Below are 24,492 nucleotides of genomic sequence, written 5' to 3'. Positions count from 1 at the left end.
GGAGGAGGAGAGACAACAGGGAGGCCGTGAGAAGGTGACAACGACCGAAAAGTTGTCAAGTGGCAAGGATTAAGTCGGCAGATCCAAAGCAGAAAGTTGAGACGAACACCAAAGCCCTAACGTGCCATAAGACCTTGCCACGAGGCAGTTGGTGAGGCGGAGAGGAAGGACAGGACTGAGGCGATCGAAGATAAAGCAGAGAAATAGGGTTTAATGGACCATACGTGGCAGCAGCCAAGGCCAGGCTTCCGTCTGGTTTTGCAGGCAGCCATGAGGTCACAGGTAGCCTTGCTGGGACACAGTGTAGAGGCAACACCACTTTCACCACCGGCATCATGCTGGATGCATGCCTGGCTCTTGGCCAGAGACCAGTGGCCAGGACAACCAGAGCCTATGCTACCCGCAGAGATGTTCGTGCTGCTTTCAGCAGTCACACAGCACAAAGCCCCGCCGTAAGCTGCCAGGGGCCAGGCTGCCTTTACTGCGAGATCAAAGGGCAGCTGTGCTTTGTCATCACATTTATCAACGAAAATATAATTACCATGCTAACTCCAGTCAGCCTCTGCTGAAGAGCCAGGTGACTGTCCAATAATGTTAAAAGTCTGTTTCACTAGAGCATGCCAGCATCCAGCTAATGTGGACACCTATGTGTCATCTGCAGAGGTGTCCCAGGCAGGAGGCTCCTACCGTGCCACCAGCCGTGCTCCCCTCCACTGGTGCCACTGGCATGCTCAGGTCGTCGGCAGGGATTTGCCTTCTGGTGTGACACCGGGAGACAAGGCTGGATGGAAAGGAGCAACAGAGGTGCCTCATGGCACTTTGGCCAAGCTGTTTTATTAGCGGAACAGAACTGGGATGCTTGCTCTTATCCTTTAAAGACTTCAAGAGGGGTTTTTTAATGCTTACTATGATATCATAGCACTTACAGATCCTGTTGGGGACAGGCTCACATCAACGTTACAAGAAAAAGACAAGTCCTGGCCTGGAGAATTTGCAACGTGACTGAGATTAGAGATGGCAGATAGGCACTAGTGGCCAACAGATGGAGCAGCAGCAGAACAGAAGGATACCTAGGATCAGCACAGCAGCCTGGGTGGGAGGGAGTACTTTTGGTTGATCCCTTAGCTGAGGAAGAGGAGCGGATGGGTCTGACTCACGCTGGGTACACACCGCTCTCATTAGCACTAAGAGTGCACACAGAGGGGAAGACAAACCCTAGCAAAGACATCAGAGGGTCCCCAAGGTGGTAACTCCCCTTTTTTTTAAAGATGGAGCAGGATAGTATGGCATGTTTGCCTTAGACATTTAATCAGATTTAAAAACCTTAGGTAAAACACTTTTGAAAAACATGGGCCTAACCCCCCTCTCTGAGCTGAGTGCTCATCAATAAGGTTTTAACCCCCTGTCAGATCAAACTGAGACCTCCCCATGTACCAAAGCACCCAGACACACAGCTTGCAAGGTCACGAGCAGTCAACTCAGATCAACCTGCTTCATGTGTATGTGGAGCTTCATTTTGGATCTTCTCTGGATCTCATATACTCAAGAAAATGGCAGTGAGTAGGCCCAGCCTGCTGTTGGCAGCTAAGCAGGTGATGGCTCTTCTTTGCCAGTAGAAGTTATGATGCAGTCAGTGGTGCAGCGTGGAGGCCATCAGCTATTTTATGCATGGAAACACACACACTCACTATGTGTATATGCATTTGTATGAAGGATCAGTTGAAATTATGTATTATTCCACATACATTGAAGCTCAAAGAGATTGACCGGAGAAGCTTTTTGCTGAATTTAGCCCTGAAAGCCTATTATGTACCGTCGTGTGGATGTTATAGCAAAGGCACTGAACAATAATTGCAAACTTGATGCTATACTTGTGCCTGAAGGCAAGTGTATAAAATGTTTTCTGCCTTCCAAAGCACTGACAACTGCAGCTGTTGCGGGCTTTAATGGAAGCTACAGCTCGTCAGCAGTCAGCCCGTTTATGTTAAATTGCCAAAGGTGGGGTTCAGACAGGAGGCTTAGGGCACTTGTGATTGCAGCATGGACTTGCAATGGAGGTAAGGCACGAAAAGGGACAGGTTACCAAAGCAGCTGATGAAGAAACAGGAGCAATAGGAAGAGCTGTGGTATCAGATAAGTGGTCTGACAACAGAAACAGCAACAGAGATAAGCTCTGTAGTAACTGCAACAACACGAGTTGATAGAGCAGATGGTCACCTCAGTTTAGCCTCTAACATGGCTTGTTGCCCCTAGCAATACTTACCCAAAAGTACTCTACTGATGGCGATGGGATTATGTAGCGAACAGTGGGAAATCAGTCCTATTTTGTAAAAGATAGATCTATGCTATCAGTTCTGACAGTCTCTTCATGTGCTGGCTTTGACTGGGGCAGACGGAGCGATGCAATGATATACAAAACAATTTCTGGAACAGCTTCAGATGGTGGAAATGGGGTAGCACTTTCCCAGTTCCCCAACTTTCTTGGAACTTTATTAACTCACTCCTCAAAACTGGAAACTTGGTGAATAGGCAAAATGTTAAACTCCCTTTCCCAGGTCTGAAATGACCTGGGAGCTGGCAGGACATCTTCGTCACCTCTTGATTGGTGCTACTTGGGGTTAATCCTGACCTGCTTCAAGGTCTGAAGTGAGAATTACTTCACTAGTCTGTGAAAAGCACTTAGAGATCCTTCAGTGAAAACTGAAAAAGAAAGGCAAATACTGTTATTCTCACCCCCAAAATACCAGGGAAAGAAGTATACTGAAATAGCAATACAGATATGTTGCAAAGGGGATTAACCACAAACGCAAGAGAAATTCTGCACTAGAAAGTGTCCCATATTTGAAAGGCCAGAGATCTACAAGCACTATGCATATCTCAGCTCACATGTTTAATAAATATTGTCTCAACTGCATATGTTTACTTGTTTTTATTAAAGAGCAAATTGCTTGTATTTCCTTCTCTTTCTTCTTCATTATAGCATCAAAGCAGGACAGCATGCCACACCACAGTACAAACAAACAGCATCACCAGATACTTAAGGGTCTTTAGCTCCTAAATTGACTAAAGCATAAATACAAACTGACGTCAAGCATTTGGGATTACCATTTAAAAATCGCTATTTTCTGAGACACTAATGAAGGCCATTCACATCAGAAAATCCAGTGGCTACAAAAGAAGGAGTGAGCTGCCCAGACTCCAGAGTAAGGAGTTGAGGAAACGGTCTGCTTCTCTCGAATAAAAAACCTGCCAGTTTGCTTTAGACCTGCAACAAGTCCCAAATACAGGGAACATGGAAGAGCTGCTTCCGACCCATCCAGCTCTTGAAGATTTGGGAATGTGAACGTCACCACCAGTCCACGTTCTGCCACCGTCACCAGCAGTGCTCGTATCACCCCCTCTACTCATCACAGTCCTTGTACGGTGGAAGCTCATCCTGGCTGCGCACTGGAGCTGCACAGCACACCACATGCAATGCAGTCTACAGTTGCGTGATGCTAGTGACCTGCTGCTCCAAGATTGTGGCAAGTCACCTTCCACATTTGGTCTCTAGGGTCTCAGTCAAGTAGCTGAAACGTTGAACAAGATGCTCTCAAGTAAGATCATAAGCAGTGATGAAGCTTATATAGGATCTCAGTCCTTCTCCCTCTTAAGCATGACAAACATTTCCACTGGAACCCATGGAATTAAGAGTACGTTTTATAAGGCAAAATGCTTTCCTGAGTAGGCGTTTATACTAATTCAGGTGCTGAAGTGGTATACCCACATGGCAGCACGCTCTGTGGGACAAGGTATTCTGCTTCTCAGCATGATTAACTTAGGACGGAGCACAGCGCTGTATGGCTTTTAGTACCTATACTGGCTTAATGAGCACTAGCTTGCATATCTCTAGGTGATGTATTTTTCCACAAAGACGTAAGTCGAGAACCTCCTAGAGAAAAAGAGGACTAGAGATTTTAAACATCCCTTCTACTTCAGGGTAAGTTCAGGCAATCATATACTTTGGGGCAAGCAGACAACTTCTGCACTGCTACAGGTATTAAAGATCTCAGTGGGAAAGCGCAGCTTTGTATTTGAAGAAGCGGTGCCTTTGGACACAAACTAACCAGTGTCCCCCCAGCCCGTCCCTAGGACTTCTGTCAAGACAGCGCTTTTTCCTTCGGCATCTGTGCTAGCTGCCCAGGGGCCAAAAGCAGAGCAGTTACTGGGAGAACCACCTCCTTCTGTAACCTCCCCCTTGTTCACAAAGCAGCGAACCAAGTGACCAAACCCTTGATGGAGCAAACCCTTGCCATCTTAGAAGAAATAAGCCATTCCACGCAGTACAAATTCACTATCATGCCTGTGGATGACTTGCTAGTAATCAGCCTGAAGCCCAGAGCCTCACAGCTCTTAAAATCAAAGTTCCCCTGCCCAAGTGGAGACCGACCTCTGTTAGCTTAAAATAGTGAGTGGCACCACGGCCCCTGGGCAGCGGCAGCGCTTGCTCCATTCCCTGGGGCAGGAGGTAGAAGGAAGGGAAAAAGAGTAGTCTCATTCTCAGGTGGTTCAGCTGCAGTTTGCAGGCAGACGAACTGAAGCAAAGAACTCAGGTCTGCAAACCTCCCCCGTGAATACAGGGCATATTGCATGTATTCAGGCCCAAGATAAACTAAAATAGAAAAACATTCAGTTTCAGTTCACATCTTAGTGGTGGCTCATGTTTTATTCATAGTACAGAAAGGGCAGAAGTTCCCACAAACGAAGAAATCCCCTTTCTTTCTGTGCAGGTTTCAGAAAACCAGTCAGCAGCAGAGCAATGCTATTGAACTCAGGAGGACTTCAGTCACCCGCTTCCTAATTCCCAAAGCAGTTAAAGCCCTGCGGTCTTTTTTTACCTTTTATAGTCGCAGGGCTAGTCAAGCAAAACCTTGATTGGATTATTCTGCTTTAATTACAAAATGCACTCAGACCAAAGGCACAACAGTACCTGGTACATATATACACATTTCTCTCAACTATAACACCAAAGACCAAAACACAGTCCAGTCCTGCTCTAAATCAACCATTTCCCTCTGGCAAGATCTCTGGAGTATGAACAGACATCACAGTAATGCTTGAACTGCCTCTTGCGCACAGGACACCCGACTCTATTTCATCGTGTACTTTGAGATCCTTTAGGGTGGACCGTACAAGAGATAAGCAAGAGAAGGGAGGCAAAACTGGAACCCTGGGGTAATTGAAGTCCATATCCCACCACCCATCACCCCCCAGAAAAGAAAAGCAGCGCTGGGCCACTCTCTCCTTGCTGCAGTTAGGACAAGGTAGATAAATCACAAGGTTTTTTTATTGCTGGTGAACTCAAAACAGGCAACTTTAATCTACTGAGGAAGATACACATACAAACAAACGTTAGGCCTTGTGCGTTTTTTTCTTCTTCATGTAAATGTCTCTACAACTCTAGTCCAGCTCCCGAGCTCTTACTGAGCTGCCACTGAGACCCCAGTAATGTGTTCTGGGCACTTCTGTAAGATGTTATAAGAAGCATCACATGTATTAAAAAGGGAGATTTTGCAGAAAAGACAAAGCTCTGACTGCAGCCATGTTGCTCGGAAAGGAGAAGTCTGGCTAATCCTGCTGCATTAGGTACATGGTATTATGTATAATTATTTCAATTGATTTAAGAATTTGCCGGGCCCCTTTCTGTTTCTGGTGTGCAAGCTGCAAGTAAAGTGCACTTCTGGGTATAAATTACCGCTCTATGAGGATGCAATAGCTGGGTGGTTCATGTCAGACATCAGTGGAAAGCAGACTACGATAGCTGTTACAACAGCACAGGAAATAAGGATAATGGAATAAGACACTAGATGCTGCTGGGAAACCCCTCTGTAGTTTGAGCATCTAAATATTACATCACTGAGCAAAACCAGTGTCATTTAGTGGGGACCTGCTGAAGTCAAGACACATGACTGCCATTGTGCACCCAGTTAGCTCTGCGGACAGCCACTCCTCCTCCAGTCCCAGCTGCAGCTGGGAGTCACCAAACCATGTTGCTAACTCCTTTTAACCTTTTTGAAGAGTTTTGTAACAGCTAAGGAGAAAGCAGGGATCCTAAGGATGTTTCCATGAAGTTGAGGGTTTCAGATGATGCAGGGGTGGTGTAGGAGGCAGCACGACACCACACTTAAGCTATGCTGAGAGGATAACCCAGCTTTAGACACTGTGTTTGGTGACCCTGACAGAACCAAAAATGGGGAGATCCCAACTCCCACCCGCACCTTGCAATTCTTGTTCTGGTCTAGTAGAGCTCATCTACATTATCCCACGTACAGATCTCATCTCTTTTTTTCCCCTATGTACAGCATCAGGTGACTATTTTGCCTGGGTCTACATGTCCGAGACCATCAAGGCTGATAAACTACATACTGTTCCTCTGATTTTGTAATACTGGCATCACAGCATGAAAAAAACCAAAAAACCATCTGTCCAGTGTTTGTTCTCTTTTAATTTAATGAGCTATAAAAAGGGAACTCTAAACACCCACCTAAGTATTCTGGGTGCTTCTGGAGACACTGCATAGCCCAGTGCAGATTTGATTAACTCCTTGCCACCAGTGTTTTTGTGTGTCCGTTGCCAGCAACGGATGCCATGTGAGAAGGGGGAGGGGAGGAATAAAATAGTTGCACTCTGTGTGATATAAAAAAGGATTAACGCTACCTTCCTAAGAGCAGAACCAACAAACAATTCCCCTCATAGGGCCCAGGAGTGCTTTTCCCCCTAGGAATGGATGCCCCAGAGCAGAGCAGGTTCAGAGCTGAGCACTCCCTACCAGAGACAGGGGACCCACACAGAAAGAGCCTGGCCATTTCTAATACAAGAGTGGAATTCTACAACACATTTGCATTTCAAGCCAGATTGATCCCTGGTGCAGCTCTGTTGACTATGGTGGAAGAACACCTAAAATTAACTGGGCCCTACAGGGCAACTACAGCAAACCTTCCCCATAAATCAGTTAGGAGTGAGATACACCTGACAGGTGGAAGCTCCGTGTTTGTTGCTAACTTCAAAAGCCAAGACTTGCCAGAGCAAATTATGAACCTGTGGCTGCCACTATCGAGCACTTCCCTGCATGGCAGCTTTCCCTGTATTCCTCAAATGTCCCCAGTAGGTTAAATTTCAAACTGTCCCTGGTGCAGGTAGTTCTCCAATGGAGCCACAGCACTCCTTCCCGCTCCACCTCTCTACTGCTGCTCTTGGACCCTAACTCAAAGCCTCACTCAGGCAGAGCATGAAGAAGTGCTCTTCAGAGAGGGGATTTCACTTTTTTTTTTCTTTTAATAATGTATCAGGCAGGATGGCATAGCTCTTGCTACCTCCAATTACAATATGGTTATGGTTATTTAAAGCAGAATTTGGGAAGAAAAAGCAAATCCTTTTGATACACTGAGAACACTGGGTAGAACTGAGCCAAGACCTGCCAGTGCTGAAGGAAGGTGAGAGTCGGTGCCAGAGGACCAAATCCTGGATACCACATTAGCCACATGAAGGTTTTGACCTTCAAATACAACAGGTTGCAGCCAGCCTAAGTCATCAACCACCAGAAACAGAGGAATCCCTGGGAAGGAAGGCCGAAAACTCTTGTGGCCTCTACAGTTGCTACAAGGTTTGCACGGCTGAGATGAGAGCTGGAATCTGCAGCAGACTCTCAGGCGAGGTCTGCTTTGGAGGGAAAGAAGAGATGGGAAGACTTACACTAGTTCTTGCGCCTTTTGCCAAGATTCAGATTGCACAGATTATGGTAAAATTCACTCGGCAAAAAAGGCCTTTATTTTAAAAAAAAAAAGAAAAAAAGAAAAAAAAAAAGAAAAAAATCTCTAGTGAGTATCAGGACTGAGATTTCAAAAAGTACAAGATCTGTATAAATTCAGCAAGATGTCCAGCACCAGATTATTTCATGGTGCAACAAAGAACCTGGGGAGAGGCCAATGGGACCTCACAAGGGGAACACCATCTACCTCCCCAGCAGACTGCCAGTCTTAGGTTCTTCTCAACAGCAGCTGGATTTTCCTTGTTCCTGCAGCATCTCAGGTCCCACGGGAGGTATTGGTTGCAAGCAAGCACCTGAATATTGCCTAATGGAGTAAGCCAATCACTAACTTAGCTGGCGTGTCCATGCCCATCCACTAATTAGGTTTTTTCTTTTTGGATGCATTTCCGCTGTAGCATTTCTCTTTCTTCTTTCTCCACATAAAAGTGTAAGCAAAAGGACTGCTTTCATCTGTAATAAGTTAAAATCAGAAATTACCTAACTAACAAGTAACTGATATTGGTCCTTGGAGCCCAAAGAGTAAAATCCATAGAAAATCTATTGGTTCCATTTTTTTCTGGTATATCCCATGCACACCCCCATCAGAAAAACGGGGTTTATGAATCTTATCATACAGCAAGGAGCAGTACCTCAGAGCCAGAGCTGACAGTCTGTGGTAGAGGTCTGGGCTCAATCAGATTGCTAAGTGTGGTTCTGAGTCACTGCTCAATCAGTCTTCACGTGGCCATTGGCCAAGGCAACGGGGACGGTGGGGGCCCCCGGCTCGGCAGTCTCATCAAATCGTAAGCGCAGGGTGTTTCTGATCACCAGCTGCTCCATGATGAAAGAAGCACAAAACCATGGGATGGCATACTCCAGGGTGATCAGGCCCATGAAGTCAAAATCAAACTGGGAATAGTCCCATGGGCAGGCATTGAACTGGCGTAGGATGAGGCCGGTGGTGAACTCCCAGAGGTATGTCCAAAGTGTGTAAATGAAGCAGCGCACTAAAATGTTACACTTGTCTTTGAGATACAGATACATCTTCTCCACAATGAGGATGGAGGTGCCATAGATGAAGAGCGCCCACACACTGGTAACACCTGGGAACTTCCAGTTAAAGTTGACCACAAACTCCCAGGCAGCCGTGAACATCACCTCACAGAAATAGCCGTGAATGGCGTAGAGATACCATCGGGAGAAAGCGGTCAGAGGTTCTGCTGCAGCCATTCTTCTGCACACACCCCAGCAGGCACTCTGAAATGAAGAGAGAGGGGTGGAGGGGGAGGGAGAGAGAGAGGAGTCAGCAAGGATGTCACAAGTCCTTATCTCCCAGATACACACACAAACTCGTAACATCCACAAAGGACAAATCTGAGGGAAAAAAAAGTGAATTTTAAATCATCTCATTTTTACCACGCCAAATTTTAAGTCCTGGGGAAGGATGGCACCTTACCAGGCCCTGAGTCTCAGCATGGGTCTGGACAACGTACACTGCTCTCCCTGAGAAGCAGGATGCAGCTGGTGTTGCATTGGTGGCAAGGAGGGAGCTGACAGGTACAAGGGCTTTGCTGGGGTGAGGCTGCCAAAGAACTTACTGGTTGCAAATCAGTAGAGAAAGAGAGTCATCTCACAAGGAGCACCCATCACCTTTTTGCTCTTTTCAAGAAACAGCACTGTCCCCTACTTTTCCGATATGGAATAGATTAGATGAACACAGCACTGAAAACCTGGGCCCTTCCAGCTGTCATCTACAGTCTTTATACCAAAAAATGTTTACTGTAGTGAAAAACTGAGCTTTGATGGGAGCTACAGAAAGGGAACAGGACAAAATTTCAGAGGTTTTACACTTTCAGACACCACACCTTGCATTCATTATTCAGCTGAACTGTTATTTCTTCTGTTAAAGAACTCATGCATTGTATGGCTAAGATTTGGAAAATAATTTTCTTATGGTGTCAGACTGCCTGATACGAAGTCAAAACACACAAGAGAGCCATTGAAATCCATTCAGATTTGGCTTCAGGACAGCAAAACACAAAAGAGGAGAATAAAAAGGAACAGCTGAGCACAGAGAGAGGTGGTTAGTCATGATAAATAGGAAATGAGAACAAACTCTAATTGTCTGTACAGGAAGAAGCTTGGTGAAGAGGTTTTGAAAGGGCACAATTTGCTTATCACTGAACTGTTTCAAAGCATTGCTCTGCCACACTACAGTCACTGGCCCAAGCTGATTATAAGCATAATTTTACTGAAGCCTTACAGACTTAGAGCGCAGGGTGATTTTGACCTCTTTCATTCTTAGAAACTTACTCTTTCAAGCTAGGTTTCTCTCGACTCTTCATCAGGCACTATGACTTCTCTGCTCCGCACTTGTCAGTTCTGTGGCACAAGGTGTTAGGAAAGGACCATGCTAACCTTACCTGCAGTCATTCCAATGCCTTCTGGAAAGAGTCTGTTCCTGCCTTGACCTATAAACACAGTGCCTCTCTGAACAAAGTATTAACATGCAGTATGACTGAAATTCTGATAGGAGATGAGAGAAGAGAAATGTTTATGATTAAAAGGGAACTATAATAATGAACATAAAGAAGATACACAGAATATTCACAGGGGAATCTTGAAAGTGGAAAGGACAGAGCTGTATCCATGACCTGTTCACTCCTCTCTTAAATGGACACCCAAACAACCAAAGTCTTGGCAGTTCATATGATGTGGGTACTTGAACAAAGACCCATTTCCTAGTGGCACGATCCATTTTACACACAACACTGAACTATCATCAGATGCTCAGATCTGGGTCAACAGCACATTATGAGCTTGTGGGTGAAAGACTAAAGAGTCGCTAGGAATTCCCTCAGGTCTCCTAACAGTGCAGTGCCAAGAGACCCTGCAAGACAGCAGTGGAGGCGGCACCTGAGAAATAAGCAGGGGGTGTATCTCCACACAGTCCACAAAAAGCTGATGGTAAGGGCACTGCAAACTTTCTCCATGAGGAGAATGAGAGTTTGTCAATGTAATGTTACTTGGTTAGTTTGCCAGTACAGTTGATAAGCTTAGGAGTTTCAATATTCATATCATTCCTCTATTCTCACATAATTTCAAGAACAAATCAATAGTCAGAGGTACAGGAGTCAGGAAAGTCAGTAAGAAGGAAATGGGCTGTAGGTATCTTCTGTCAGAATGGAGATATATGGCTGCAACAGGAAGGGACAAGTTTTTATATCTGAGAAGGCAGACATCAAAAGAAGCAGAGGCCTTTGAAGTCATACCTATTGCTAGGTAAGGCACTGAGGAAATACGGAATGTCATTCTCCAGGAAAGAAAGTTATTGTAAAGTTTTTACTAAGCTGCCAAGGGATTGTATGGGTTTCCACTCTTTTCAGTAACCTCTTCTAAGCTTTTCCACTTGTGGTCCTTAGTCCTTGCACTTTGCTCTACAGCTTTACCTGAAATGTATTTGAACTGTTAGCTAGGAACATCTTAAATATGCAGTACTATCTGTAAGGTTGTCCTTGTAACTTTGACAATCTCTTCACAAAGTTGGATCAAACACACAGAAGGTCCTTCCCTCTCAGTCCCTCTCTTCTTATTCTGAGGGTTCCCTCACCAATTATTTCCATTGCCTTACACCTGCCCACCAAAGCCAAAGACTCACAGAAACATATCCAACAGGCCATGTCCTGTTCTACCCCCCAGTATTTCCTCTATGCAATTAAGATTTCTCTTTCCTGCTTCTATACCACATACTTAATAATTATCTATTTATTCTCTATTTCTTTTTTACACTTTGCAAAATATTTAGTCACCACACTAGAAGTCTAATAACTGAATCTAGACCATGACCAGGACAACATCTACAATACAAGTTAACCCACTGCAAAGACCACTGTTGACTTCTTTTGAATCCTGAGCCTTTCACCACAAGCACAAGGAGACAAGCATCAATGCACTGATACTGTCTCAATATTTGCCTTCTACTGTCACATTTCCAGTCACCCCAACCTCGATGGGAAGTTCCTTCTTACACTATGCTTGAAAGAGTCCTCACAGGCTGCCTGCTGATTAAGAGCATCCCAAGACAGGGCAGATGCCAAACTGTGGTAGCCCAAACATAAACTGGTTCCACTGTGCTAGGCACTAAGCAAATCCATAAGTCACAGCTCCTGCTGTAAAATATTTCATTCAAAATAAAACAAAAAGTACACAGTAAGACATAGAATGGAATGGAGGATACCTAGGGAGACTACACCAAGCTACAGCACATCATTGCACAAGTTGGGGACTGTACAATGTAATGGTTACAAGTCACTTGAGCATTTGCAAAACATTTAAAATTGCAGCTGTTGCCAAGCATCTTATTTCCCAGCCATATCAAATGGGCTGGTGCCTGGTAGGCAATACAGCACGAGACGGTCTCAAGAGGGAAATGAAGGAGAAAAGTGTTGTTTTATTGGGCAGCAATTCATGATAAAAGGATCAAGCTGAAAAGTAGTTGCAAGACATTAGTGGGAAAAGCATCCAAACAGAAGGCTAAGACTGGATTCAGTAAGAGATGCAGATTTGTGGAAAGCCTCAAGTAGATAATTGAACTTGGTGATGCAAGACTTTTAATGGAGTGACAGTAATACAGACCAAAAAGCTCTGATTGTACACTAGCTATTCAGTTTCCTGAGGAAAACAAATGACATTCATCACTGAGGTAGTTACAGTGGGATGGGCAGCGGCTTCCTGAAAATCAGGAACACAGCTGCCACCTACGCAGTTGTCTCAGCAGAGAGCAAACAAGTCATGGAGACCGCATATGGACGGCCATGCTTGTACTGAGGCTGCTCTCACTGTGCTGTCTTGTGGAAAACAGGGAGCTTCTAAATTCAAAGCTATGAAAATGCTTTCCATCATCAAAAACTTATATTTCAAGACACCGAAGTAGAAATAGTTCCTCTAATACAATGTTAGGAGGAAGCCTGAGCTAAACCAGCACAGAAATTTTCCCTCTTTCTCCAGTAGGAACGTCTTTTCCAGCTTGCTGATAAAAAAATAAAAAGGCAAGTCTACAGACATCACACATGGGCCTCGGAGGAACACACAGTCCTTTCCCCAACTGCCCTGCCTGTCCAGATAACGCTGCTGGCAACACAGGGGCCAAGAGCCCCTCCACCTACAGCAAACGAGCACGGGCTCTACAGGGGGAAGCATATGAAGGACTGCGTTTCTCTACAGAAATCTGGTTCAGAGGATCAGGGCAGAACTCTGACTTAGGGCTGCAAGAAAATAGTATTGTAACAACACAAAGATTATACTTTTATATTTTAGAATATCAACTCTGAAATTGATATTAATCATCCCCTAGGTTGAGGTAAGATACAGATAAACCTGATGCACCAGGCCAAGTAAGGAGAAAGGACATAAATCCCAGACTGCCCCGCTTCACGTGCAAGACCCTTCTGTGCAAGAGGAGCACTTCCATACTCACATTTGGTGTTGCAGGTGACGCAGCCCAGGCGGGCAAGAGGCAAGCGATCGGAAAATGGGTTGATGGTAGACCAAGAAATAATGGCAGATTTGTCACACACAGGCACTGCAGGGGAGACATCAGTGCATGTCATATTCATGCCCAATTAAGTTCTTGAGCACTGCCCGGTTCATTTTTTTCAAAGCTTTCCCTTGCAGTGGCTTTCTGCCTGTTTCCCTGCTACCAAGTCAAACTGTGCTTCAAAAAGACTCTCACAGATTGTCTCTATTCCCTCTACTCCAGCAGAATTATTTAGGCTCACAGCCTCTGGATGGGTATAATGAGACCTTATCAAGATACTCTGAATTAACTCTGAAGTGCTAATAAAAGAAAAACACAAACAAAAAACTTCCATAAGACAATTCCCCTGCTTAGTGATGGCCTGAGGCTATAAATTCTGTCAGCTACTTGATTCACTGCAGGTGAACTTGAAGTACTGCAGTAAATTCCTTATTCTTAGCGCCCGGTTGTTTCTGCCAGTTGAAAAATTAGGGCACAAAGTTATTTTACAAATTCATATTTGAAGTATTTACTAATATTTAGTTTTGTAACATGGATGTTCATATTTCTAAGAAATGCCTTAGATACTTCTATAACTCTATGTTACATGTCATAATTACTTTTTAATTTGAAAGAGTAACTGCAGACAGAGGAGGCATATTTTCCGTAGGATACTTCAGTCCCTCCCAACAACAGGACTGCAAGCAGCAGAGAGCTCTGAAGTAGAAGGCACCTGCCACTCCCTGACTGTAAGCTATACCACTTATGATATTCTGCTTCCCCGGACCCTTCTTACCCAAACTTATGTAAAAGTAACCATTCTTCATTACTTTTTTAATTACTTTCATTGGCACATCATTGTAGCTACTGTGTTCTTCCTTAAGACTGGGAGAATCAGACCTGTATCTGCTTTTCTGCTTTAACAAAGAGTACAGTAGATACAAGGATGTGTCGATAAAAACTGACATGCATTTTTGGGCAATACCTTTTTAAATATAATTCTTCCTCTCTTATTTTGCATTTTGCCTGTGAGTAAACACCAAATGAGCATGCCTTTGCAATCACAGACAACATTCAATGAATGTGCTGCAAAACTGGCTTCAACATTTTCATATAAATGTCACATTTACATTAGGAATAAAGATTTACAGAACACTGGTGCTGGATTTGGCACCAAGACATTAGTTCATCAGTGTTTAAAGATTTATGGAGTAAAGTCTTAGCGGTACTTATATGCTGAAGTCATAACTCTGAGGAGATAGTCATCCTTCAGGTAACCGAAAGCCTCAATTAACTGTGACTCAGAAAATAGAATTTCGACTGTACTGAAGTGTGGAATAGTTCCAGCAGATTGATTAATCAAGCCCTGCAATGAAGCTAAAAGCATGCCACAGACAGATGTCTCCAAATACAGACTTGATGTCCATTCCTCACTTTTAGCGCTTTCAGGATGGATCTGGAGCCCTGGGATTTTGGTCAGTTCTGAATGTACTAATCATCTGGTTTTGCTCCTTCTGTCTCTGGGCTCCATCTCCATCAGGATGCATGTTGTCTTGCTTCCTCAGAGTTCTACCCACACCACCACGTACTGCAAGTAAGAAAGCACAGTCCATTTCCAATCTGCATTTTCCCCTCATTTTTGTCTCTAGTTCCTTTCCCTTAGAAGGCACATCATTTCCCACCACTCCTCGTTCCTTTGGCTGGTTCACTCTGTACCTGCTGGCAGCCTCTGATCCCTGCCTATCTTTCAAATCTGTTCTAAAGAGAATTGGGATACAGTAAAAAAGAATGACGACAAAAGGAGATTAAATGAATCCAATTACCAGACTAAGCCAAAGGGATGGGGAAGTGTAGTTCTTACCGGTAATGCCTGTGTGTGGGCTGCCCAGAAGGCACTATTTCACAATGGGAAGGAGAAAGGTAGGCTTTTCTTAGGAGGGACTGTAGAACAGGGGCTTTTCAGAGATCAAAGGGAAAACATGAAAACACTGTTAGTTTAAAGAATAGTCTTCTGACTTAATGTGATCTTGTGAATGGCAGTAGGAGTGCAGAAAGCAGAACAAATGCAGAACAAATTAAGGCAGCAGCTGTTTACTTACAGTGACCAAGAGAGATGTTTCCTATGTTCCTCACAGAAGTTAAGACCCCTCAAGAGTCAAGCAAGCAGCAGACTTGCAAGCCAAATCTGTGAAGAATGACTGAGTCCAAACTCGGCATCTAGAAGTATTATCCCCGAATGTCCCCAGCATCCCTTTGAGGTAAGGTCACATCCTTCTCCAAGCCTGTTGCTAGAAGACTCCTGTGCCTTACCTGCTGCCTTCCCCTGTTTGGAAAAGCTGCCCCAAGTCCCCAGCATTTGCTGATACTACAGCTCTCAAACAAGCAAGTGTCCAGCAAGGGCCCAAGTGCCCCTGAAGTGGCCCTACCTAGCACAAAGCAGAGACTTTGAGCCAGGACCCCGCTGTAGGAGCGGGCAGAACTTCCCACTAACACTGTGGAGGGAGGAGGCCAGCACTACGGAAGGTTTGCTCCCAAGGAGGTGGCATGTCCAGTGGGGCACAACCTGCCCTGAGAATCTGTATCAGCCATCCTCCAGTTCTGGGTGCTCAGTTGCTGGATTCACCGTTACCTTAACCTGGACACTAAGCCCAGGTTAACTTCATTCTCTGCTGTGAGGGCAGAATTGAGTTCCTAGAACCCATTTTTCAAAAGCTGCCACAAGTTTACAGCCCATGACTTCAGGCATAGGTCTGAGCACTCATAGTTCCCTGATGGGCAACTGCCAGACTCGTAAGCTCCCGGGAGCTGGGCCCCTTCATTTCAAGCCATGCATTCAAGTACAGTGGCAATCAAAATTCATGGCTGCTTTTGAAAGCTAGAGCTTAACATGTTGTATTAGCTGACTGAAGCAAATCTGACATTCAAAGAACATAATGCATGTCATGGCTTACCAGGAAAAAGCAACCCAAAACAGAGTGATAAATGGAGAGAGAGAATTTATCCTAAGAACATGCTGCGAGTTTACAAGATTTTGCCATAGCCAATATCCTTTCCACAGTCACTAGAGAGCCAACAGACATAAAGAAGAGACAACATTAAGGTCAAGACATTATGTGTCACCCATCTAATATGGTTTCTTAAAGCTGTTTGGAATGTCAGATAGTTCTCTTTTGAAAAGGTTTTTGTTTTGGTTTTTTGGTTTTTTTCCTTGTTAGGAAATGCCCCCATCTTCTTTCCAAAGCAAAATGAAAAGTAAATACACCAGTCCACTCCAACTCCAATAATAAATTGATTTGGACAACTCACAGAGGTCAGTATCAGTAACAGTAACAAATAAATATGCTTAGCCCAGCTCTTCTGAACAATCTGCAGAAACAAGCCAGAATCATCATGCAATGGAGGAAAGCCAGATTCGGCAACAAAATTGACAAAAAATCCAAACACATTTCACATTGAAAATGAAGCTTGGCAGAGAAAAAATATTATGATCAAGGCAGTGAAGTAAGAGCATCTAAAATCCGAGTCTGCTAATACCCTGATGCAATCCAAGTCACTTATCTGTGAAGAACAGCAGTGTGTATAAAAAGACAAAAAAATATTAGAACTGTTGACAGAGCCAAGGCAGTCTCTCCTAGTTTGCTGCAGGTAAAGCTCAAAGCAGCATTTCAGAAAGTTACCTGCTTCTTTTACTGGAAATTCTTGCTGCATATACACAACTGTAAAGAACCATTTCCTTCTCCTTGTATTACTCTTCACCAGTGCACAAACAAGCCTTTACAAACTCCCAGCATTCAACTGATAGTAGGTAACTGGATAGTAAACACCTTCAGCTAGCAACTACAGTCACTCTTCCTTCATCTAGGAGGAACAGAACTGCTGCAGACCATAAAAAAGCCTAGAGACTTGGTCTAAGCTGCATTAGGTTTAAACCTTGCAAGCAGAAGACACTGCACAGACAGATAAAACAGAAAGGAGCACACTTTTAAGCACCTTCAGAAACACAGCCCAAGAACTGTCATAAAAAGTTTTCTTCTCTTTCCCCTTTTGGAAGTCTCTTGATGGCAATTCTAAAGAAAATAATTTTTCCTCCTCAGTATCTGTATTTTCCTTCCTAACATTAAACTACTGCTGAGATGTGAAAGAACCAGGTCTTCCAAGTGCTATGTGCTATTTGCCAGGCTGTGATTCCACAAGTTTCCTCTTAACATCCCTGCTGGAGAAAACTCGAGCAGTCTCAGATTGCTAAATTATTCTTTTTCACCAAAGGAATCCTTGTGGAGCCTCCAAGATGGTGGCTACCTCATCTTCTTAATTTCAAGTTCACACAGGTCCTCAGAGGTAGAAACATCCTGGAAAGGAAGGTTAGAAGACGATAAATCTCAGAATACCACTGACTACCTCACCACATCTGACAAGATCTTCAAGTAGTCAACCATGCCTACAGCTGGGAAAGGCAGCTCGTCTGAGCAGTTTCCCAGAGTTTCTCCCACCAGTGCCCACCAATTAGCCTACCACGGAGATTAGTCACACCATCACTGGCTTGCAAAGTACGTCATCAGCAGTGGAAATATATTGTATGAGCAAATAAATGAGTGGTGAGTTTTGTAGTCTATTGTTCAGGTTTACTTCGGTTCAGAAAAAAACCAAGCAGCAGCCTGTAAGCGCATCACTCGGGTGAATCTGTCTTCATAGGCCAGTCAAATTTCTCTGTCCTGAATAACAGGTCAACAAAAACTTCAGTTTTAGGGCCTAGTTCCTACACAGCAGACATACCCCTCCACTGTGTTGGGTACTTCATTGCTATTTACATCTTTGCAAAAGAAGGCTTACATTTTTAGTGCTGTTATTTCCTCAAGGTATCAGGAAGCTTAGCATTTGGGTTACAACTACAAACACACCATCTTCATGTTTTATGGACACCTGGCATTTTTCTCTTCTGTAAACCTGAAGCATCAGATCCACCTCTAATGTTTAGCGGTTTATGACTCCCCTTCAAGTCAGGCTCACTCATCTGATTATGTGCTGTGTGTCCCAAGAAGGCAGCACCACAGCTTTCCCACAGGGGAATGTGACTGAAACTCTCAGCCTTCTGAAAGGTGGTAAGCTGAACACTCATGAGCTCTTTTAAATAAAGCAATAACTCAACATTTGTGCCCCACATAGAAGCGGTATTTGCCAAGTTATTTCTGCCTGCCATTCAAGGAAGCCTCTTATCTCTTCAGACATTAATTTCTTAACTCAGCATTGGTCTGTAAGCTTTTACTGCTGTGTCCTACAGCTCCCTCCTTTTCCAATCAGTCAGCATATGGAAGTACAGCCCCAGGGGTGTTTCCCAGTGCTGTTCTTCCAACTGAAATGTGCTCCCAGCTGCAGCTTCAGGCACTCCAGCTCATGAGCCAGGGAGCTGGGTCATAAGGATGCCCCGCATCTCCTCTGACTACAGATGATGTCACCTTGGTTCTTTTCCCACTCTTCTTACTGCCTCTCTCCCAAATCACAGAACTGGACTGTTCTCTCACACTCTAACTTGGACTGGACCACAGATACCTGCTTTAATGAAGGCGAATCAACCTGCTTTGCCTAAATCGTTTTTAATTCTATCTACAGATGTATAGATATATAAAGATACACAGACACGTTTATATGTTGTCCTTATTGATTTGCTTATTAGCCCCTTCTTCCCCTCTACTTGAAGGGGGTGGATTTTCTTTTCCTATAATTGCTTCTTCTGACCGTGTTCATTTTTATGCTGAGGTGACCTTTTACAAACACTACTATTGGATTCAGGATTCCTACCTGCAGCCTGCCAATCATTTACCATGGCTCCACAATGCATGCTCAGTTCCAGCTTTTCATAGTCCCTCTGAAAGTAAATCCATTTAATATTATGTTTATACCCTTCTTCCACATTTCCTTTTGTGACTGCAATGTATCCAAATGACCATGCTCTGTTGAACAGTCTCCCCGGTAAAACAGATTCATTGGTCCAATACAGGAAAGCATTTTCAAAACTTGCCTGTATTTATTAGTCACCTTGAGTGTAAGACTTTAGGTTCCTTAAGACAGAAAAGCCTGTATGTATGTGCACAGGGATGCTTCAGATGCTTCTGAATGCCTGGAGTCCAGCAATTCATCCTTCATAGCACAGGGTAGCCCAGATCATGAAATAAAGAAATACCACAACTTCAGACTGTTTTGCAGATCTAGCAGTTTATGGCTGTGGTACATGCTGAGACCCCACTCACATTCATCCCTTTTCCCAGATCCAATCTACACATTCAGCCTTCTGAAAAATTCTAAACCATCTCTTGTGAACAGCAGCCAACATACATCTGCTCCAGTACTCATGGAATTTAACTGCATGATGTTAATACCACCTGCTTGCTAAACACCTGAAAAAGGAACTAAGTTTCCACCTTAGAAAAGAAATTCCTTAAGAACTGCTAACTCTAATCCTAAACTCAGCAAGGAGGTAAAAATACTACTCACCTCTTCACTCCTATCAGCTGTCAATCTGCACAGAAGACATTTTCCACTCTCAGCTGCAGAAAGATGGCACAGTCACAAAAGGTCAAAGCACAAGGATAAAAGGAGACTTGAATTTAAGTCCACACACAGAGCTGCTGCAGTAGAGGGCAGAGCAATTTTCTTGCTTGGTTCTTAAAATTACTACCATATTTGTGTTGGCTTCTCCAGCACCCAGTGAGCCAAAGCACAGAAAGAGAGGAAAAGCTGGTAAGAATTTGGGGAAAGCCTTGCAAGAACCTCACCTTGAGAACAGAAGATGGATCTAAAAGAAGTAGGATGGAAAGACCCTGGAGTATTTGTAGAATAGAAGGAAACAAGGAAGAATGCACAAGTAAAATTCTAAGTGTATTAGTAGCTGAAGCCTTGTAGGGGACTGATATCAGGGAATTAAACTCATCACTGTTTCCTAATCATTAACTTTATCTAAGCAGATAATAATGAATATCCATAGATTTTCACAGCTACTATAGTGACAAGATAAAATCTGGACACACGTTCCATCCTCCTTCTGGCTACCAAACCCAAGTTAACAGAATCCTTCAAACCAGTCTGGCTGGGAGCGTTAATGGGGTTGAAAAATGACCTGGAAAAGTGAGGCTATTTTCCTCTCATTGTTGAGCTGCTGAGCAATCACTGAGAAGAGGCAGTACTCAGGTATGAACAAGACATCTAAAGTCAGAAGAGATGGGAAAGGCACGTAAAAAGTCCCTCAGTGGCCAAACGGGGCAACAGGCAAAAGACTTATGAAAGTTACATCAGAACAGGTTAGCCACATCACCTTCCTGCACCAGTGCGTATAGAATCAGTGCAGCTGGAACAAAGAACTGGAGTTTTGCTCAGTGGCAAAGTTAACCTGACAGTACAGATCCATGCTTGGCTTAGGAGAGACGTGCTCTTTGCAAGTCTTGCTTGGAAGCCAAGTTGCTGGAATATAGAAGAATGGGGAGAGAAAGAGGAAGATGGCTGGATATGGACCAAAAGGCTGCTCTGGGATGAAAAATAATCTTGAGAGCACTGGGAGAAAAGTTAAGATTATGACTCTGCACTGCATATGCTGTCAGACAACTGACAAAACCCCAATAATAAAAGGTGCCAAGGAAAGTAAAGACTGCTTCTCTGCTGTTGTCTCAGATGACTCTGCTTAGAAGGCTACATTAGTAGCAGCTCTTGATATAAGACACAATTTTAGTTTTAATAAAAGTAAATTCTACTCTGCTCTGCAGAGTACACTGTGCACAGAGTTCACTGTGTTTCTCTAGTTCAGCACTCCCTTCTGTCCAAAGTCAAGCAGCTGCTGCATGCAGAAAGAAAACAACTGAATATAGCCAGACTATCTGCATTGACCTGTTTTGCCCCTACAAAAGAGGGAAGACTACTGTTTTGAAACCTGTCTCTACTTACCTGGCACTGCAGTGGGACATGGCTGTGTTTGACTAGCACCCCAACAGAATGATCATCAGCAGGAACAGGCTCTTGTGTATCATCTCCAGCAGTCTCAGCCCTGGGCTAGCAGCACACATCACTGACTGAAGGCTCCAAGTGAGTCTGTCCCAAATAGTAACACTTTAGATGAAACTGAACATCCTACCTTTCTAAAGTAGAAGTTTAAGAAAACTTAATTCCTTGCATCTTCAGTTGTGTCAGAATACTTCACAGTAAGATATAGATTCCCTTAATATCACTACCAGAAGGAGTGTCCAGGTGTCAGTAAATCAAAGTACCATAGATGTGTACAAACACACATGGAAAGTCAGCCTGTGCCTCAAAGAACATGTCGTACCATGTCATCTTTCTTATTCGCTGCTGCTGCTGCAGAAGTAAGATCTAGAAACCAGAATCCTATTTATTCTGTTTTTCAGGCTTCAAAAACAAAATGTTCCAAAACATACATAGCTCTTGTTTTTTTCTCATACATGTATGTTTAATTCCTGATGAGTGACAAAACATCCTCATAACGCAAACACAGGCACTAATTGGCCCAGATCCTTGGCTATCTCAGAGAGAAACCAGACATGGGTTGTCTCTGGATGCTTTTACTTGCCTCTGGAAGCTGCTCTTTCCGGAACAGGTAACTCATGTGAATGTACAACACAGAAAGTTCATGTTCTCACTGTCAGCACTTCTCTTTCATTTACAAAAGCACAGATGTCCGTCTGGACAGTCCAGACAGTACCTTTCACAACTCTGAATTGCCCTTACAAAAGTATTTGTGATGGTCATACAGGGGCTTCAGGAACATGTGGGGAATACAAGTGCAAAGGAGGAGGAGTTGGTGGCCCAGTGGCTCTGTCCAACTGGGGTTGTGATGTGCACAATCCTTCTCCACTGCTGGGCTCCACAAGCAACATGGTCATGCCAGGGAGAATTAGCTACTGCAAACCCAGACTATGTTTTCAGTAACTTTGATCTTACTACTTTGATCAGATTAGAGACACAAACCTGATACTCAACTTCAAACAGCTTCAAGCTCAAAGACAGCCTGAGTATCTGAAACTTATTGCCTCCTCCACCCCTCTGCAATATCAGTTGACCCAGCAAAACATATTACCTCTCCTTAGAACACCATATTGTCCTTGATCTTTCAAGGGAAAGGAATACTGAGCTGAGCATACTTCACCTGGTTCCCAGAAGAGGCTTATTTTTGAAGACTCATGGCAGCCTAGTGGCCAAATCCTTTGAAACGCAGGGTGCTCAACACCAAAAGAGATGCTATCTAGCAGGCTATGTGCTACAGAGCCATTTACACCAGACAGGAACATGTAAGAGGAAGTGGTAAGACCACAACTTCCCATCCATGAAGTTCAGTTCGTTCTTAACACCTCCCATAATAAGTTTCTTTTTCTGTCAAGTACCAAGCCTCCACTAACTTCTGTCAACTTGTCAGAGGAAGCTTATTGCACTCTGCACCTGGTCAGAAGGACTCAGTTTCCCCATGGGTCCTGGCAAGCACAACCAGAAAAGAAAACAACCACAGCTGCACCATCCTCTGCACCACAGAGGTAGACCTGCTGTCCTGAAGTCTCATGCAGCAGTAGAGGCGTTCTAATGGAAGGGCAATTCAAGTGCCTTCTTCCCATTGAACTGTAGCCTAAGGCTCTACCTAGCTAGCCTGCAATTGTCCTTTTGTATTTAGACAGAATGGCCTTGGCTAGGGGTGACCAGAGTGTCCAGCCCTGTTAACAACTGGCCACAGAGCTCCCAAACAGGGCAAGGCTTTCCCAGGACCACACTATTTTCTGCCAGGGGCTTTCTGCCCAGCTCTTCATTTGTGGTGCCCTTAAGTCCCGACTTATGTTTTCAGATTTTATTTTGCTATTTCCTGAAGATAAAAGTTTAAAGATATACTTCAAACAACTGCTTGTTATTTTAGGAGGCCCAATTGTTAGTTAAGCAGTGAGGAGCAGACCCCTCCTTTGTGCAGGCACTGAGCTCTCATTGACTGAAACACACCTCTGACAGCAATTTGTACTGAAGGCTGAATCTCAAAGAAATCTGCCTTACTCTATCACTGCAACATGATACATTCTACTAAATTAATTATTTGCATGACACTGTTCTGCTAGCCTTTGAATTTCATATAAACATTTCACACACACACACACACACACACGCACCCAAATTCATTCATGAATTTCAGCCACTTAACAAAGGTACCTTTGTTACAAGCTTTGTCTCAGTAGGCTCCCACCTGCAGTTACTAGAGCCTGTGAAGGTAACTAGAGGTGGACACATCCTAGAGACAAAAGTGGAGTTTGAGCATTCCTTACCATTCCTGCATCTTTCCAGTACCTACTTACAGGTGCTTAAAGCATGTACAACACCAATTTATACACCTCAGTGAATACCTGAGGTTACATAGAGTAATTTCAGGTCTTATCAAACAAGATTTCTTCTTTATCTTGTTTTCCTTCCAGGCAACAATAGGTACCTCATGCCTCTGGGCAAAGAGCCAGCTGAACAAGGATGCTAGTTCCCACCTGCGTGTTGGGAACTGTCTTGTGATAACACTAGAAAAGAATTCCTCAGTTTTACATAAAACAGCTTGATAGCGCTCACACTCACCACCAAAAAAACCCCAACCTCTACAACAACCCCAAACCCTAAATTCTTTTTAAACCATCTTTAAAGTCTGCTCAACAAACAGAGCATCAGGTGACCTATAGCAAATGGAACCAGAGAGGCACCATATGTTATCTTGTCCCTGCTTATGTAAAATGCTTAAGAGCTGTCATTTTCCTGCCTGAATCATGCATCTACTATTGACAGTCCTGGAGGCACCCATTCTGGTCAGCTTGTCCATTCCTTTCTAGAAGTACACAAACCTGCAGCATGTAAGGACTTTTATGAAAATCACTAGGTACTAAGCAACACATTGTTGGTAGGACGAATAAGAATTTAAGTTTTTATCTCCCACCATAAGTAAACCAACCTAAATATGCTTCCATTATGTAACTAGTCTTGATACATACAAAAACAAACCCATCACATTACACATACGCTAAACAGCACTATTTCCACTACTTTGCACAACAGTTCATAGCAATTCCAAGGTATTCAAAATAGATACCTTGACATTTTTCAAGTGTGCTCTTTGTGCATAGGCTTGTACTAACTTAGAACCTATATGTACACTGCAGCTAACCAACTTGCTTCGCTGTATCTT

The 24,492-nt window shown here is 43.8% G+C and overlaps 1 protein-coding gene across 11 annotated transcripts in view; it reads right to left on the bottom strand.

The window, feature by feature from the left end:
- Window positions 1-2,869: 2,869 nt before the first annotated feature.
- Window positions 2,870-24,492, bottom strand: part of TMEM229B (transmembrane protein 229B) — a 38,626-nt gene continuing 17,003 nt past the window's right edge. For all 11 annotated transcript variants that reach the window (XM_049825510.1, XM_049825515.1, XM_049825518.1 and 8 more), the window contains one exon: window positions 2,870-9,043. In XM_049825510.1, the coding sequence (XP_049681467.1) occupies window positions 8,513-9,016 (504 nt within the window). In that variant the 5' untranslated portion in view covers window positions 9,017-9,043 and the 3' untranslated portion in view covers window positions 2,870-8,512. The remainder of the gene's footprint in view (window positions 9,044-24,492) is intronic.

Source organism: Accipiter gentilis, chromosome 22 (assembly GCF_929443795.1).
Source record: "Accipiter gentilis chromosome 22, bAccGen1.1, whole genome shotgun sequence".
NCBI classification, from domain to species: Eukaryota; Metazoa; Chordata; class Aves; order Accipitriformes; family Accipitridae; genus Astur; species Astur gentilis.
Note: the sequence above shows the minus strand (reverse complement) of the source record. Positions and strands in the feature narration are given on the sequence as shown.